Below are 13135 nucleotides of genomic sequence, written 5' to 3' on the forward strand. Positions count from 1 at the left end.
GGAATAAAGTGACGAACACAGAGACAGTGCACTCCTTGGTTACACTGTAGAAGTGCAGGACGGGTGTGAGTCCTCAGCCTGACACAGCAGACACGAGACAGGGAAGGCGACTGGTCACGAGCTCAGGTGCAAAAGCCCCAAGAGGCCCATCAGCAGAGCACCTGCTGAGAGGAAGGAGGGCTGGTGGCATGGTGTTCGGAGCTGCACGTATTTGTGGTGCACATGTATACAGATGCATTGTACACAGGCATGGCACAGAAGGTGGCTGCACAAAGGAACTCAAAGGTCAGTCTCCATGTGCACCTGGCAGAGGGCACAGTCACCACCCTGATGGGTCAGATACGCTGATGCTGAAGGACACTGGCTCCCGGAAACATATAATGGTGGCAGGTGGCAGGTGGCAGGTGCACCAGGACAGGCAATTGACCCCACCAAGAGCCCTACTTCCTCAGTCCCTGACAGTTTGGACACACACCAAATTTGGAGTCTCCAGAGCTCACTGGAGACTTTCCACCACTTCATCTATCAGGAAAGAGAGAAGGAAGAAGTAGGTCGCAGGTCAATTGGGTGCCATGCATTTCAAGTCACCATCTCGACCTGCATGACTCTCACGGGCCTTTTCACTCCATGGAAGCAAGGGAAAGCTTTAGAGCCTGCAGAGGTTCCTTGAGGATGAGACTTGATGGGCAGGACCTGATGGGCACTCCTGCCCCTGAGAACAGTACTCATGTGTTCTTTGCTTCTATGGACCTGGCACAATGCCTGCCATATAGGAAGTGCCCAATCGGTACCCAGTGGAATGTCTCCAGGAAGGAAGGAAGTCAGGCAGCAGGCAAGCCGTTTCCTTTTTTCATTTTCTTGCAAAAGCAATAAGAGCAACAATGCTCTTTGGTTTCTGACCATAGACCAGGAGTCAGGAAACCCAGGTGCTGTGCGTGCTCTTTTAACCAAACCAAGAGACTCTCTGAAAACAACTGTAGCACTCAGGGCTCTGTCTACCCTTCAGGGCACAGAAGACTCAGTGTCAGCCTTGCCACCTGCTGCTTTCCAAAGATGGCATGGAAGCAAAATAAGATGCAAGAAAAGAAATGTCTTATATGCAAAGATATTATTTTTATTTGTTTGAATTATTATTTTTGGGGGGAAGGTACTGGGGATTGAACTCATGGGCACTCAACCACTGAGCCACATCCCCAGCCCTTTTTTGTATTTCATTTAGAGACAGTGTCTCACTGTGTTACTCAGCATCTCGCTTTTGCTAAGGCTGGCTTTGAACTCTGGATCCTTCTTCCTCAGCCTCCTGAGATTTGGGGATTACAGGCATGTGCCCCTGTACCTGGTTTTGAATTATTTTTAAGAAATATAGGTATAAAGGTCTCCATAATCACTCCTTTTGGAAGCCAAATTATAAGCCCACCTGATTCTAAACCCAGCTGATTATAAATCTACTCAGGGTCTTTCTCTGACCCTTGACTCCAGTGACCTATGATTATACAGTATGTATTTCACCCTGAATTAAAAGCACACCTTTGAAATCATCTGTTCTGAACACAGATAACACCTGTGCTTGCCCATAATCATACCTGTCACCTCCCTTTGGAGGGCTCGTTGAAAAATCATTCTTTCAATTGCTCATTTAGGAGACACCTGGCTCCCTGTTGATTGTTCATGCTTCCTTATCCCTAGCCACCTCCCTAAAGCCAGTCTGACACCAGTTTCAAAGATCAAGACACAAACATAGTGCAGAGGTCAAGGGCTCAAACTCTAGAACAGACTACATGGATTTGAACACAGCTCTTTCACATACTGGCTGTGTGACTTGGGACAAGTTAATTTGACCTCTCTGTGTTTTCTTGTCTCTCTGCTCTAAGATGCAGATGATAATACCTATGCCATTAAGGTTGTTGTGGGATTCAATAACATATGCCAAAGTACTTAAGTCAGGGCAAGCGTCTAGTGAATGCTGGTTACAATTATCAGCCTGGTTATTTCTGCCTCCTAAGTGTTCCTTGGGTGGTTCATTCCATTCCATTTCCCCATTCACCCCCTTAAAGATAAGCTTCTTGCTCCTGAGTTGTCTGTCTCTGTTCATTACCCGCGTGGAGTCTTGGGCACCTACTTCACTTGGCGATGCCTGTGTTCCACTGAGATAATGAAATGAAGGAATTCACATTTTCCTTGTGCACTTCGGCTCTGGAGTCTGCCTGCTCTTGCATCAGACCAACTGGGAGCTGTGCTCACTCCACAGCATGTGCCCAGCACTGGAAGACTCTAGACAATTCCCTTCATTTATGATCAACACAATGAAGGCAGCAGGATCTCAGAGAGATAAGGTTTTCTTGGGGACTGCATTGGAGGCAGCAAAGGGAAGAAAGCACAGAATTCCCATGTTCCAAATATTTACCTCATCAGGTGTTTCCTGTCTCTTTAATCCAGCGCACTTGGTGATTATGAGCTCATGGCATCGCTTGTGGACGACACAAGTGCAAACTGCAAACCAAAAAGAGATAGGAAGGCTGAGTGATGGCTGGAGAAGAAAGTCTTCATCCCAAGATGGAATCAGGGCTCCGGTGAGGGACAAGGAGAGCCATACTCCTTCTGCCACCAAGTCTTAATTTAATACTTAAAGCCCTCAATGCAGATATTTCCAAAAAATTTTGCCACCAAAGCCATGAAGGTTTCTTAAATGCCCTGGAGAAGAATGAAGCAGTCATGTTCAGGGGACACTGGCAGTTTCCGTGAGTTTTGAGAGGACTGGTCAACTTTCTCGCTGTGCATTGCTGAGGCTGGGGACCAGCTTCCTTCCCATCTCTCCTAGGGAGCCCTGTCCATTGAAGGTGTATTGTCTCCCATGTTCCAAAGTCGTGGCAGGGTGGCTGATGTGAGAAGGGGAACTCTAGCAAGTGGAATAGAAGTTCTTAGACTTTTCTTTTTTTTTTAACTGGGTTGTGTTCTTACACCCCAAACTTTAAATGTTCCACTTGTCAAGAAGTAGGTCTTTGTCTGTAAGGTCATGGGCAACTGGTGGCTGGAGAGGTAAGTAATTCTCTGTACACAAAAGACACGGCAGCCTCCAACAGAACCCACTTGAGCTTCCCTGAGGGGGGGGACCCAAGCTGGACACTGCTGGGCTCCCTGTTCCCACCACACAGAAGCTCAGCATGACCACCCTGCATTACCATGCTCCACATGTGTACAACTTAACCTTACTTTTGTCGTCAATTAACTGGAAAAAAAAATCTTCAATTCCTTCAAGTGAGCTTTAAAGTTTTTAGAGTTAACGATTCCACAGTAGACATAAAAAAGAGAATCGGCAAGAACCATTCAGAGATATTGACTCAAACAAGCAGGCGAGGGAGCTCCTTCAGGGAGAAAGAGAAGCACTCGCTGATAGGACACACAGACCCAGAGCAGGACAAGTGGGGTTTCCAAAGAGTCTCTAATTGAAGGATCATGTCTCACTGGGAAAGATCAAAGTGCTGCCTGCTACCGCTGACACAAAATTCTGGAGAATTGGGAGCTTGCTGGAAGCCTGGCGGGTGGGAGTTACCTGAAAGGCACCTCCCATACTTGAAAGTGACCATGCAGGCACAAAGCTAGCAGGGTACTGCTTCCAGGAGAGGAAGGATAAGCATGCAAATGCTACAGAGTCCTAATGTCAATGACCTGGCACACACCTCCCACAAGTGAGAGTCATCTGAACCCAACAAGGGCCTCCAAAGATTTAGTTTATCAAAGACCTCTTACCTTGACATTGGTATCCCTGCTTTCCTATGACACCCCTGCAAAGAAGAAGACAATCCTTTAAGAAAACACAATTTTACAAAGGTCAAAAAATAAACACATACAGCCAGCTGACTGTGGCCACCACCCCTGTTGTATTAAGTGCCACAGAGCCAGCTGAGCTGTGCAATGTCACTCCCCCTCTCAGGGAGCCTCAAAATGCCTGCTGCCAGGGGGCCCCGGAGGGTAGCCCAATGCTTGCAGAAGGCGTCAGGTCTGTCAGCATTGGGGCTTGGATTCCTATACAGACAGCTGTGCCAGAGAGGGCAGCAGTGTTCTGGAAAGATACAAATGACCCTGCTTACTCTGGAAAGGCCTTGGACAGTTCAACACACTCTCTTCTTCATGGATGAGATAAACATTCTCACCTTGCAGTGCCAGGACTCACTCTCTGATGGTGGAGAAGGGCTGTGGCTGGCAGACATTTCTTGAGCATCCCAGAGACTACCAAGGGTTACAGGCAGTCTATGGTCACATCTAATGCTTCAATCTATCATTTGGGTGAAGGCCAACATTAGAGATCCCTTCCATGGCCATAGGAGGGTCCCAGGGCAAGGTTGGAAGTCAACACAGAAACAGAACAATCAAACAACCTAGTCTTATTCCTGTCCTCAGTCTACCTGTAAGAGCTGGTCAGGGAGCCTCTTGCAGTTCCAGCTCAGCCCAGCAGGGGGAGCCAAAAGTCATTGGGGGCCACACCCCAGGAACCTAGCTAGGGCTATGATGTTCACCACAGGCTTAAGGGAGACCTGAACCCATGAGACTAACCACTTGATTTACATCTGAAATGCCAGCAGTGGAGCTCAGATGGTGAATGGGTGTGGGGAATGGGAAGTGTCACAGCTGGAAAGGCCACTGCTTCTGCTTCTGGCAGGTTTCCCCTGAGCTGTGCCATCTCAGCTGTCCACAACCACCTCAGTGACTGGTTCTGTTAACACCATGAGGTAAGACAAGAGACACACCCCAGGAACCAGGAGGGCCCCAGAGCCCAATTCAAATCTCCTCTACTAGGAAACTCAACTTCCCTTGCTCTGTTCAGCCTGGATCTATAGGTGTCCTCCACGTCACTACCAACTTTGAAGACGCTCAGAGAATTTTCCAGAAAGCCTGGTGGGATGTCATGCAAAGCATCAGCCTTAAAGTCAGGCCAACCTGAATGGAACTGTGCCTCTGACACTCCCCGGCTAGAGGACATTGGACTAGTCTCTTCTCCATTTCTAAGTGTCAGCACTGTTAGCAGAGTTAACACTCCACAGTTCATAGGATAATGGGGAAATTTAATTAAATATTTCCAGTGCCTAAAAATAGGACCTGGTATGTGTAGACGTTCATTAAAATTCCTCCTCCAAGCCCAAGACCAGTGTTCCATATCCTCCTCCGCCACTCAAAAGGCCCATGGCCTCGTCCTCTCTGCCCATCAGAATCCTAAGTGTGAAGGGAGAAATGCCACCCCCCCAGGCAGCCTTCCCAGCCACTCGAAACACTGTTGCTGTGTTCTTGCTCCTTTTAGATCTCAACATCCTGGGAGCCACCGGGTTAGAAAGTTACTGAAAACTGCTTTCTATCACAGAGATCAGCAACCAGGTATTTTTTCATTTAATTATGGAAAAATTCAAATATATATTAAAGTAGAGCAATGGATATAAGGGGCCCTCACATACCCATTGCCCAGCTCCAACTACCAATCCAGGGCTGCTCCACCTCATCGCGACCCTAGCCCTTCTCCCCTCTTCCAGGGTAATTTTTTTTTAAACAAATTCCAGACATCATAGCTAATTTGTAAATAGTTCAGCTTGTCCCTCTAAAAGTCATGCTTTTCCTAAAAATATAACCATATTATCAATTATAAAATTTAACTCTTTAAATATGTTATGATCCTAAGCATAGAGGCCCCAAGAACCAGTTTCTTCTTTCCATTCACTCTTCCCAGGCACCCACATTTAACCACTGGAACAGACTTCTGTGATCAGATAAAGACATAATGCTGCTTATTTTCTATTTCATTTCTTTCAGTACACACAGTAGAATTTATTTTATCTGAAATTTATTATTTTTCAATTTCAGCGAGAGTTTGAAATCTCAGAAAGCCCTCTACAACCTATTTTATTAGAGGAAATTCTTGCTGTCATTATCAAATCCTTCAAGGGCCTGTCAGCTCTGCATTGTGATAAGATTCAAGGAAGGCAATGCTCTTTCCTTATCGAGATTATCTTTTAAACTTTAAAATCAGGATACTAAAACGATGTCAAAATTACCCTTGGAACCACCTCCCAACATTTATATTGTTCATATATAGACTTTTATTCAAGAAATCTCTTCTTCATTTCAAATTAAAATGCAATGGTTTTGTGTGGAGAAAAAATCATCACCTCATTCATTATTAACTTTTATAATAAAATATCATCATTTAATTATTATTAGCATTTTTGTGTGTGGCTGGGGTACTAAAGATAGAAAACAGGGCCTTATACATGTTAGGCAAGCACTCTACCACTGAGCTACATCCCCAGTCCTTTTTAATTTGGATAGGGTCTCATTAAGTTGCCCAGGGTGGACTTGAACTTGCAATCCTCCTGCTTTCGGCTCCTTAGTAGCTAGGATTAAGGTTTACAGGTGTGTACTACGATTCCCACCATTACATCAGCATTTTCAGTACCGGGGATTAAACCCAGAGGTGCTTAACCACTAAGCCACATTCCCAGTCCTTTTTTATATTTTATTTAGAGTCAAGACCTCACTGAGTTGCTGAGGCTGGCTTTGAACTTGCAGTCCTCCTGCCTCAGCCTCCCAGCCACTGGGATTGTAGGAATGCACCACTGCGCCTGGCTCATCAGCACTTTTTAAAATGAAGTTTATGATCTCCCCCACATTCCCACCTTATTGCCACAGTGAAGTCATATCTAGAGGATCCCAGGAGAGAGGGGCTTACCAGATGAAGTCTCTGCAGTGGGAGCAGTAGGTGGGCTGCCGAAGGTAGGTGGCCATGAACTTGTGGCCATTGACCTGGTGGACCCTTCGTCTGACGGCCCCTTGCCGCTTCCTTGGCCGCATACGCTCCCTGAACACACGCTCTTCATTGTCTTTAGGGGCTGGGGGAGGACAAGAGCAGAGAAGAAAACAGTGTGGGTTAGTGCATCTTAATACTGACCTCCTGCTGCTAGCCCACCCCTAGATGAGGAGGCAGCCCTGGGTGGGAGGCAGTCTTTGAGCTTGCTGAAGGATTCGGGGCTTTGAGGGGTCTCACTGCTCAGCTGGATGGAGTGAGAGTACCCGATGGGTGGGAAGACCCAGAACACACATCTTCCCACTGTGTCCACTTGTGTCTTCAAGAGTCCACCCCAAACCAAATTAAGTTTTCAGTAAAGTGCCCAATTCCTGCACACACCAGCTGTACGTTTCAAGGGCCTGGGGTTAAAATGCTCAATGTTCAAATCTTAGCTCAACTTCTGAACTGTGTGACCTTGGACAGATTTTGTTTCCTCATCCAGAGCCTCTGTGGGCATCTCCCTCAATAAATCAGGACTACAGAGCTGCAGTGGGCGGTGGGCTGGGAGGAGCCAGCAGTGTGAATTCTCACTCACCTAACGGACTAGCCTGAGCCGTAGCTGCCTAAACAATCTGCCGTCTTCCTTTTCCCTTCTACTCAGACTAGGTTAAGTAATCCTTTTTTTTCCAAGATCAAAGGAGAAGGAAATATAACACTATGAAAGCAGATGCCTTCATAGTCTCGAGACCCATCACCTCACTGAAGATTCTTCCCTCACCTTGGTTACTCCAAGCCTAAGGATGCTTCGCAAGAGGAGTAACATGTGGCAACAAAAGTAATAATGATGATTGTTAGAAACTCCTTGTGTTGCCCCTAAATTCATATGTTGAAGCCTTAATCCCCAGTGTTATGGTATTTGGAAATGGGCCCTTGGGTAATTAGGGTTAGATGAAGTCATCAGGGTGGGATCCTCCCAAGGTGGGATAAGTATCCAAGAGGGAGAAACCAAGTGAGTTGCTCTCTGCCACATGAGCATGCAGTGAGACAGGAAGAGGGTCCTCACTGGACCTCATCTCAGGCTTCCAGCCTCTAGAACTGGGAGAAACAAATGTCTTAGGCTGAGCTAAGGCAGTGGAGATAGCTAAGAGGCCACTAGGCTTCCTCTGGCAGGTGCTGTGCTAAGTGCTAAGTGTCCTCATACCATCTCCATGTTACAGGAGTGCCCACTGAGGAGGAGGGAGGGACTGTCCACTCCAGTTAGCATGCCTTTTAATTGAGAAGGAAATAGAAGAAAGTAGACCAGAGTCCACAGAGTCCTCTCTACCACATTCCTCTAAACCCAGAAGCACACAGGGCCCTGCCACCCACAGTCTGGGAAGGAAGCAGCCACCATAATGTGATGGAAGAAGACACCGGGTTCCTCAGCCTGAACAGCTCTACTGGGCCCCAGAATCCATCACCAGAAGCAGATCTCTATAGCATTTCAAAACACAGCTTCTGCTATCCCACAGTGTGGGGATTTATTTCTGGGCTCTCCTATTCTGTTTTCTCAGTTCATATGTCTGTTTTTTATTATTGATAATATTAATTATTACTGATAATATTATCATCATCATCATCATTTTATTATTGATAATATTAATTATTAATTAATTATTAATAATATTGATAATATTTTATGCCAGTAAACTATTGTTTTCATTACTGAAGTTTTGTAATAATTTCAAAAACCGGGAGTGTGATACCTCTTGCTTTGTTCTTCTTGCTCAGAATTTCTATGGCTACCCAATCTTTAGGGGTTCTGTATTAATTTTAAGACTCATTTATTTGTTTCTGAAAGAAAAATGGCTTTGAGACTCAGATAGGAATCACACTTGATTTGTAGATCACTTTGGGAAATATGGGCAATATCAACAATATATTAGTATTGACTCTTTTATTTATTTATTTTTAAAATACATTTATTTTAATTATTTATTTTTATGTGGTGCTGAGGATCGAACCCAGGGCCTTACCCGTGCTAGGCAAGTGCTTTATCACTGAGCCACAACCCCAGCCCCAATATTGACTCTTTTAAACCATGCAGAGTTGATTGATCTTCAACAGGGATGCCAAGAATTTACAATGGAGAAAGGATAATCTCTTCAATTAATGGTGCTGGACAAAAATGGACATCCACTTGCAAAAAATGTGAATGTGGACACCTCCCATACCATACTCAAACATCAGCTCAAAATGGATCAAAAACTTAAAGACCCCAAATCATAAGGCTCAGAGGAAACATGGGAAATGCTTGTTGGCATTGGTCTTGGCAATGATTTCTTGGATATAACACCAAAAAGCTAAGAAAAGCAAAATCAGACAAATAAAAATCAAATGCAGTGCCCATTGTAAGAGTAATATATCATGTGTGAGTGAATAAGTATGCAAATATACATTTGCACGTGTGAACAACATATTATATATTATGTATATATAATATACGTAATATACATATATTATATATACGTAATGTACACAATACCATATACTGATTGATAATATAGCATATATTACACTTAATATATATGACATATAGTTTGCTGAACTATCCAAGACATAGTGACACTTCACCCCTAAATACTTCAACCTTTACCTCCTAAGAACAAAGACATTCTCCTACATAAGCACAATATCAAAATAAAGAAAACTTAACTCTAATACGACATATCTAGTATGTAGTTCATATTTAAGTTTCCCCAATTGTTCCCAAAATATCCTTCACAGTTTTTTTTTCTTTTGTTTTCATCCAGGAGCTCATTGGAGGTCTTGCCTTACACTTGGCTGCCAGATCTCTTTTGTCTCCTTAGTCTGGAACAATTTCTCTTCTTTCTTTCTATGATACATTCATGGTGTATCCAGGGTGTTGTGTTACAGAATGTTGCACAACATGAACTTGTTTGATTGTTTCTTCCCAATTAGTTTCAGAGTAAATGGAAAGAATACCACACAGGTCTACGTATCAGCAAGTCCAAATGTATCCCTCAGGATCTATACAGATAACCATGTCAATGACATGAACATGAAATGAATGGAAGGAGAAATGTAAAATATTCACTCTTATCAGGAGTTTTAAAAATGCAAAGCAGAACAGCTTTGACATAAGGCGGACGTAACATTTAATACCTAATAAAGAAACACATTTGTTTAAAAATGATATTTTCCACTATTGGCAAGTTACCAGGAAACTCATTTATTCTTTCACTGCTGGAGGCATTGCCAGTTGACATACATTTTCAGAAAACAATATTACAGTACATAGCCAACAGTACAAAGAGATTCACATCCTTTGATCTGAAAATTCCTTAGGAATTAACTCTAAGTAAATAATTAAATAGAAACTAAAAGCTGTATATTCATAACTTGTAGACATTTCCCACAGCATAGCTATATTAACCAGCAAATAGAAATAAAAAAAAAAAATGCCGAGCAGGGTAGCACCTGCCTGTAAACCCAGTGACTCAAGAGACTGAGGTGGAAGGATGGCAAGTTCAAGGCCAGCCTCGGCAACTTGGCAAGATCCTGGGAAACTTAGTGAGACTCTGTCTCAAAATGAAAAAAAAAAGGGGGGCGGCCAGAGATATAGTGGTAAAGTGCACCTGGGTTCAATCCCCAGTATCAAATAGATAAATAAATAGAAATAAATTGTTAAAAGTTGGGGAAGTAGGCCAGGCAAGGTAGTATACACCTATAATCCCAGCAGCTCAAGAGGCTGAGGCAGGAGGATGGAAAGTTCTCACCTCAGTGAGATATCCTGTCTCTAAATAAAATACAAAATAGGGCTGGGGTGTGGCTCAGTGGTCAAGCACCCCAGAGTTCAGTCCCGGTACCCCCCCCCCAAAAAAAAAAATTCGGAGAGTGGTCTAATGACATAATTATATTACATTTACAACGAGTTTAAGATTGAGAGAAGACCAGAGAAACATGGGGAAATATGGAACAAAACCGTGAAAGCAGAACAAACAATAAACCAATCCCAAATGACACATCTATGGGTCGAAGCTAATATTTAAAAAAAAAATTAAGCCATACTAGGATGATGGGATTATGTATTTTCTTATTTTTAAGAATGTTCTCCAGTGCTCTCCGGTGATGTTTTAAAGCTTTCTCTCCATCTGAAGTCAAAGGCAATGCTGTGGGGGACTCCCCAGCATGAAGAGGCGTGGAGGGCACCAGAGGTTGCCATGGAGAACAGGACATATGACAAACTTCATCAGCTCTCCAACTGCCCGTGGATCTAAACTGAGTGAACAGCCAGGCTCAAGGGGCAGCCAGAGTGTCCAGACCTGTCCCCTACACCTCTGACTCACTCTGGATGGAGGGTGCTCCTGGCTGTCACTGGAGGCACTCAGCCATGCGCAGCTGGGGTGACTGTTCCTTTGCCTCAGCCTTTGAGGCAGAATCAAGGTTGGCTGACCTCCCAGAAGACCCATCCAGCTCTTCACAGATCCTCTACTGGACTGCTGCCTCTGTCACACAGCAGAAGGGATAAGCCACAAGCCATGTGGGGGAGAGACCGTCACAAAGCCGATCTCTTTGGTGAAACCTTCTGTGGAAAGGGAAATCCTGGCTGGTCAGGTGTAATGACGAGAAGGCACCAGAGGCACAAAGCTGAGCAGCCATGTCCCCTGAAGCAGCCAGGCCCCCCACCCTCAGCAACATTCCTGGCATGTCTTCTACTGCCTTCAAATAGTCTATAAATTTCAACCTCTCAGGAGCTTTTACACCAATGAATATTTAACAGCCCCAGTTGCAGAAGGTTTCAGGCAGGTGGCAGGAAAAGCAAAAAGAGATCTGCAGCATGCAGTTGTTATTCTGTTTATCTAACTCACCTGCTCCCTTCTCCTTGGTGGGCAGACTTCTGAGCTAGATCAGAGGGACACCTTGAAGACAGAGATATGGCCCCTGGCTCCAAACTCTACACCACCTTCTCTGGCTGATCTGGTCATTGAAGGTTTCCCTGGTCCCCTGTGGCCTCCCTTATGAGCCACATCTCTTCCTGAACTGAAAGGGAGCCCAGAGAACCAAATGCAGCTCTCACATAAGGTCACAGGCATCTGTTTCAGTTTGTGTTTTTGTTGCTGTGACCAAAATACCCCAAAAGAACAACTTAGAGGAGAAAAGGGTTATTTGGGGCTCATGATTTCTGAGGTCTCAGTCCATTGCTCTGGGCACAAGATAAGGCCCATGTCATGGGGAAGGGCCCAGTGAGGTGGGAAGGGGCCACAGGGAAGATGCATCCTTCCCAGACACACTTCCCAAGGACCCACCTCTTCCAGCCACGTCCCACCTGCCTGCAGTCACCACTCAGTCCACTCAAACTCAAAGGCTCTCACAATCTGATCACTTTACCTCTCAGTATTCCTGCATCAACACAGGAGATCTAGGGGGTGGGGGTGGGGTACCTCGTATCCAAACCATAACAGTATCCGTGACCTTGGCCTTCTCAGGATCCCTTTCAGTTTAGGAAAATCTAGCAGGAATTTCTAAGTCTCAGGCTTGAGAACCCTTGGAGGCCACACTTCCTTCTAAGGTACCTGTGGCAAGGATAAACTAACCTAAGTGTCAACTCAGACCAGACTCACCAATAGGCATGGCTGGCCATCGACTCTCCATGTTCAGGGTCTTGCACAAGGAGGCATGCTGTGAGAACTCTTTTCCCTGAGCTCCTTCTTTTCACCTCTCTTTATGTCCTTGAACAAGTCATTTACTCTTTGGGGCCTCTGTTTCCCTAATTATCAAGATGAGGAAATGAGGCTCTGCCCAAACCCCAAGCTGGTAGTGGCAGCCTTGGGCCACATCAGAGCCTGACCACTGGGGAGTTTAATTTTGCCTCTCAAGAATTCCCTGGTTTGACTTTATGGATTTATTGGTTAAAAATGCAAGGACGGAAAGCAAAACAAGACAGGGTACTGAAAATCAAAGCAGCAGGGCCTTTTATTTATTTATTTTCCCTGAGGAAAATAGGCTATAATATTTTTCAAGTGAAACAAATGCTTCATGACAGTGAGTTTTAAATATTAAGTAAATATTTATGTGATGCCAAAGAGTCCATCCTACATGTTGTGCTCTCACAATACACTGGGAAAAAAAATCATGTTCAAAACAGGAAAGAGGAAATGGCAAGTAATTCCTTCAGAGAGATGGTTCTAGGTTGTCTGTATCTTCCCGGACTCACACAATGAGCCTCAGAAGCGTCTGAGCACCGAGGCCTGGGATTGTCCGCATGTTTGATTCAGTGTGTAATCTAATCAGAGGAGCATGGGTGGCATTTCAAGATTAGCATCTCAAATTTAATATAAACCGTTTTCTTCTTGCTCTTCTTCC

The 13135-nt window shown here is 44.6% G+C and overlaps 1 protein-coding gene across 2 annotated transcripts in view; it reads right to left on the minus strand.

Annotated features, from left to right (window-relative positions):
• Prkce (protein kinase C epsilon) overlaps window positions 1–13135 on the minus strand; it is a 492097-nt gene that overhangs the window by 181489 nt on the left and 297473 nt on the right. For both annotated transcript variants that reach the window (XM_015479707.2, XM_048804447.1), the window contains exons 3-5: window positions 6713–6872; window positions 3748–3782; window positions 2405–2490 (exon numbers count right to left, since the gene is read on the minus strand). In XM_015479707.2, the coding sequence (XP_015335193.2) occupies window positions 2405–2490; window positions 3748–3782; window positions 6713–6872 (281 nt within the window). The remainder of the gene's footprint in view (window positions 1–2404; window positions 2491–3747; window positions 3783–6712; window positions 6873–13135) is intronic.

This window comes from Marmota marmota, unplaced genomic scaffold (assembly GCF_001458135.2).
Source record: "Marmota marmota marmota unplaced genomic scaffold, marMar, whole genome shotgun sequence".
NCBI classification, from domain to species: domain Eukaryota; kingdom Metazoa; phylum Chordata; class Mammalia; order Rodentia; family Sciuridae; genus Marmota; species Marmota marmota.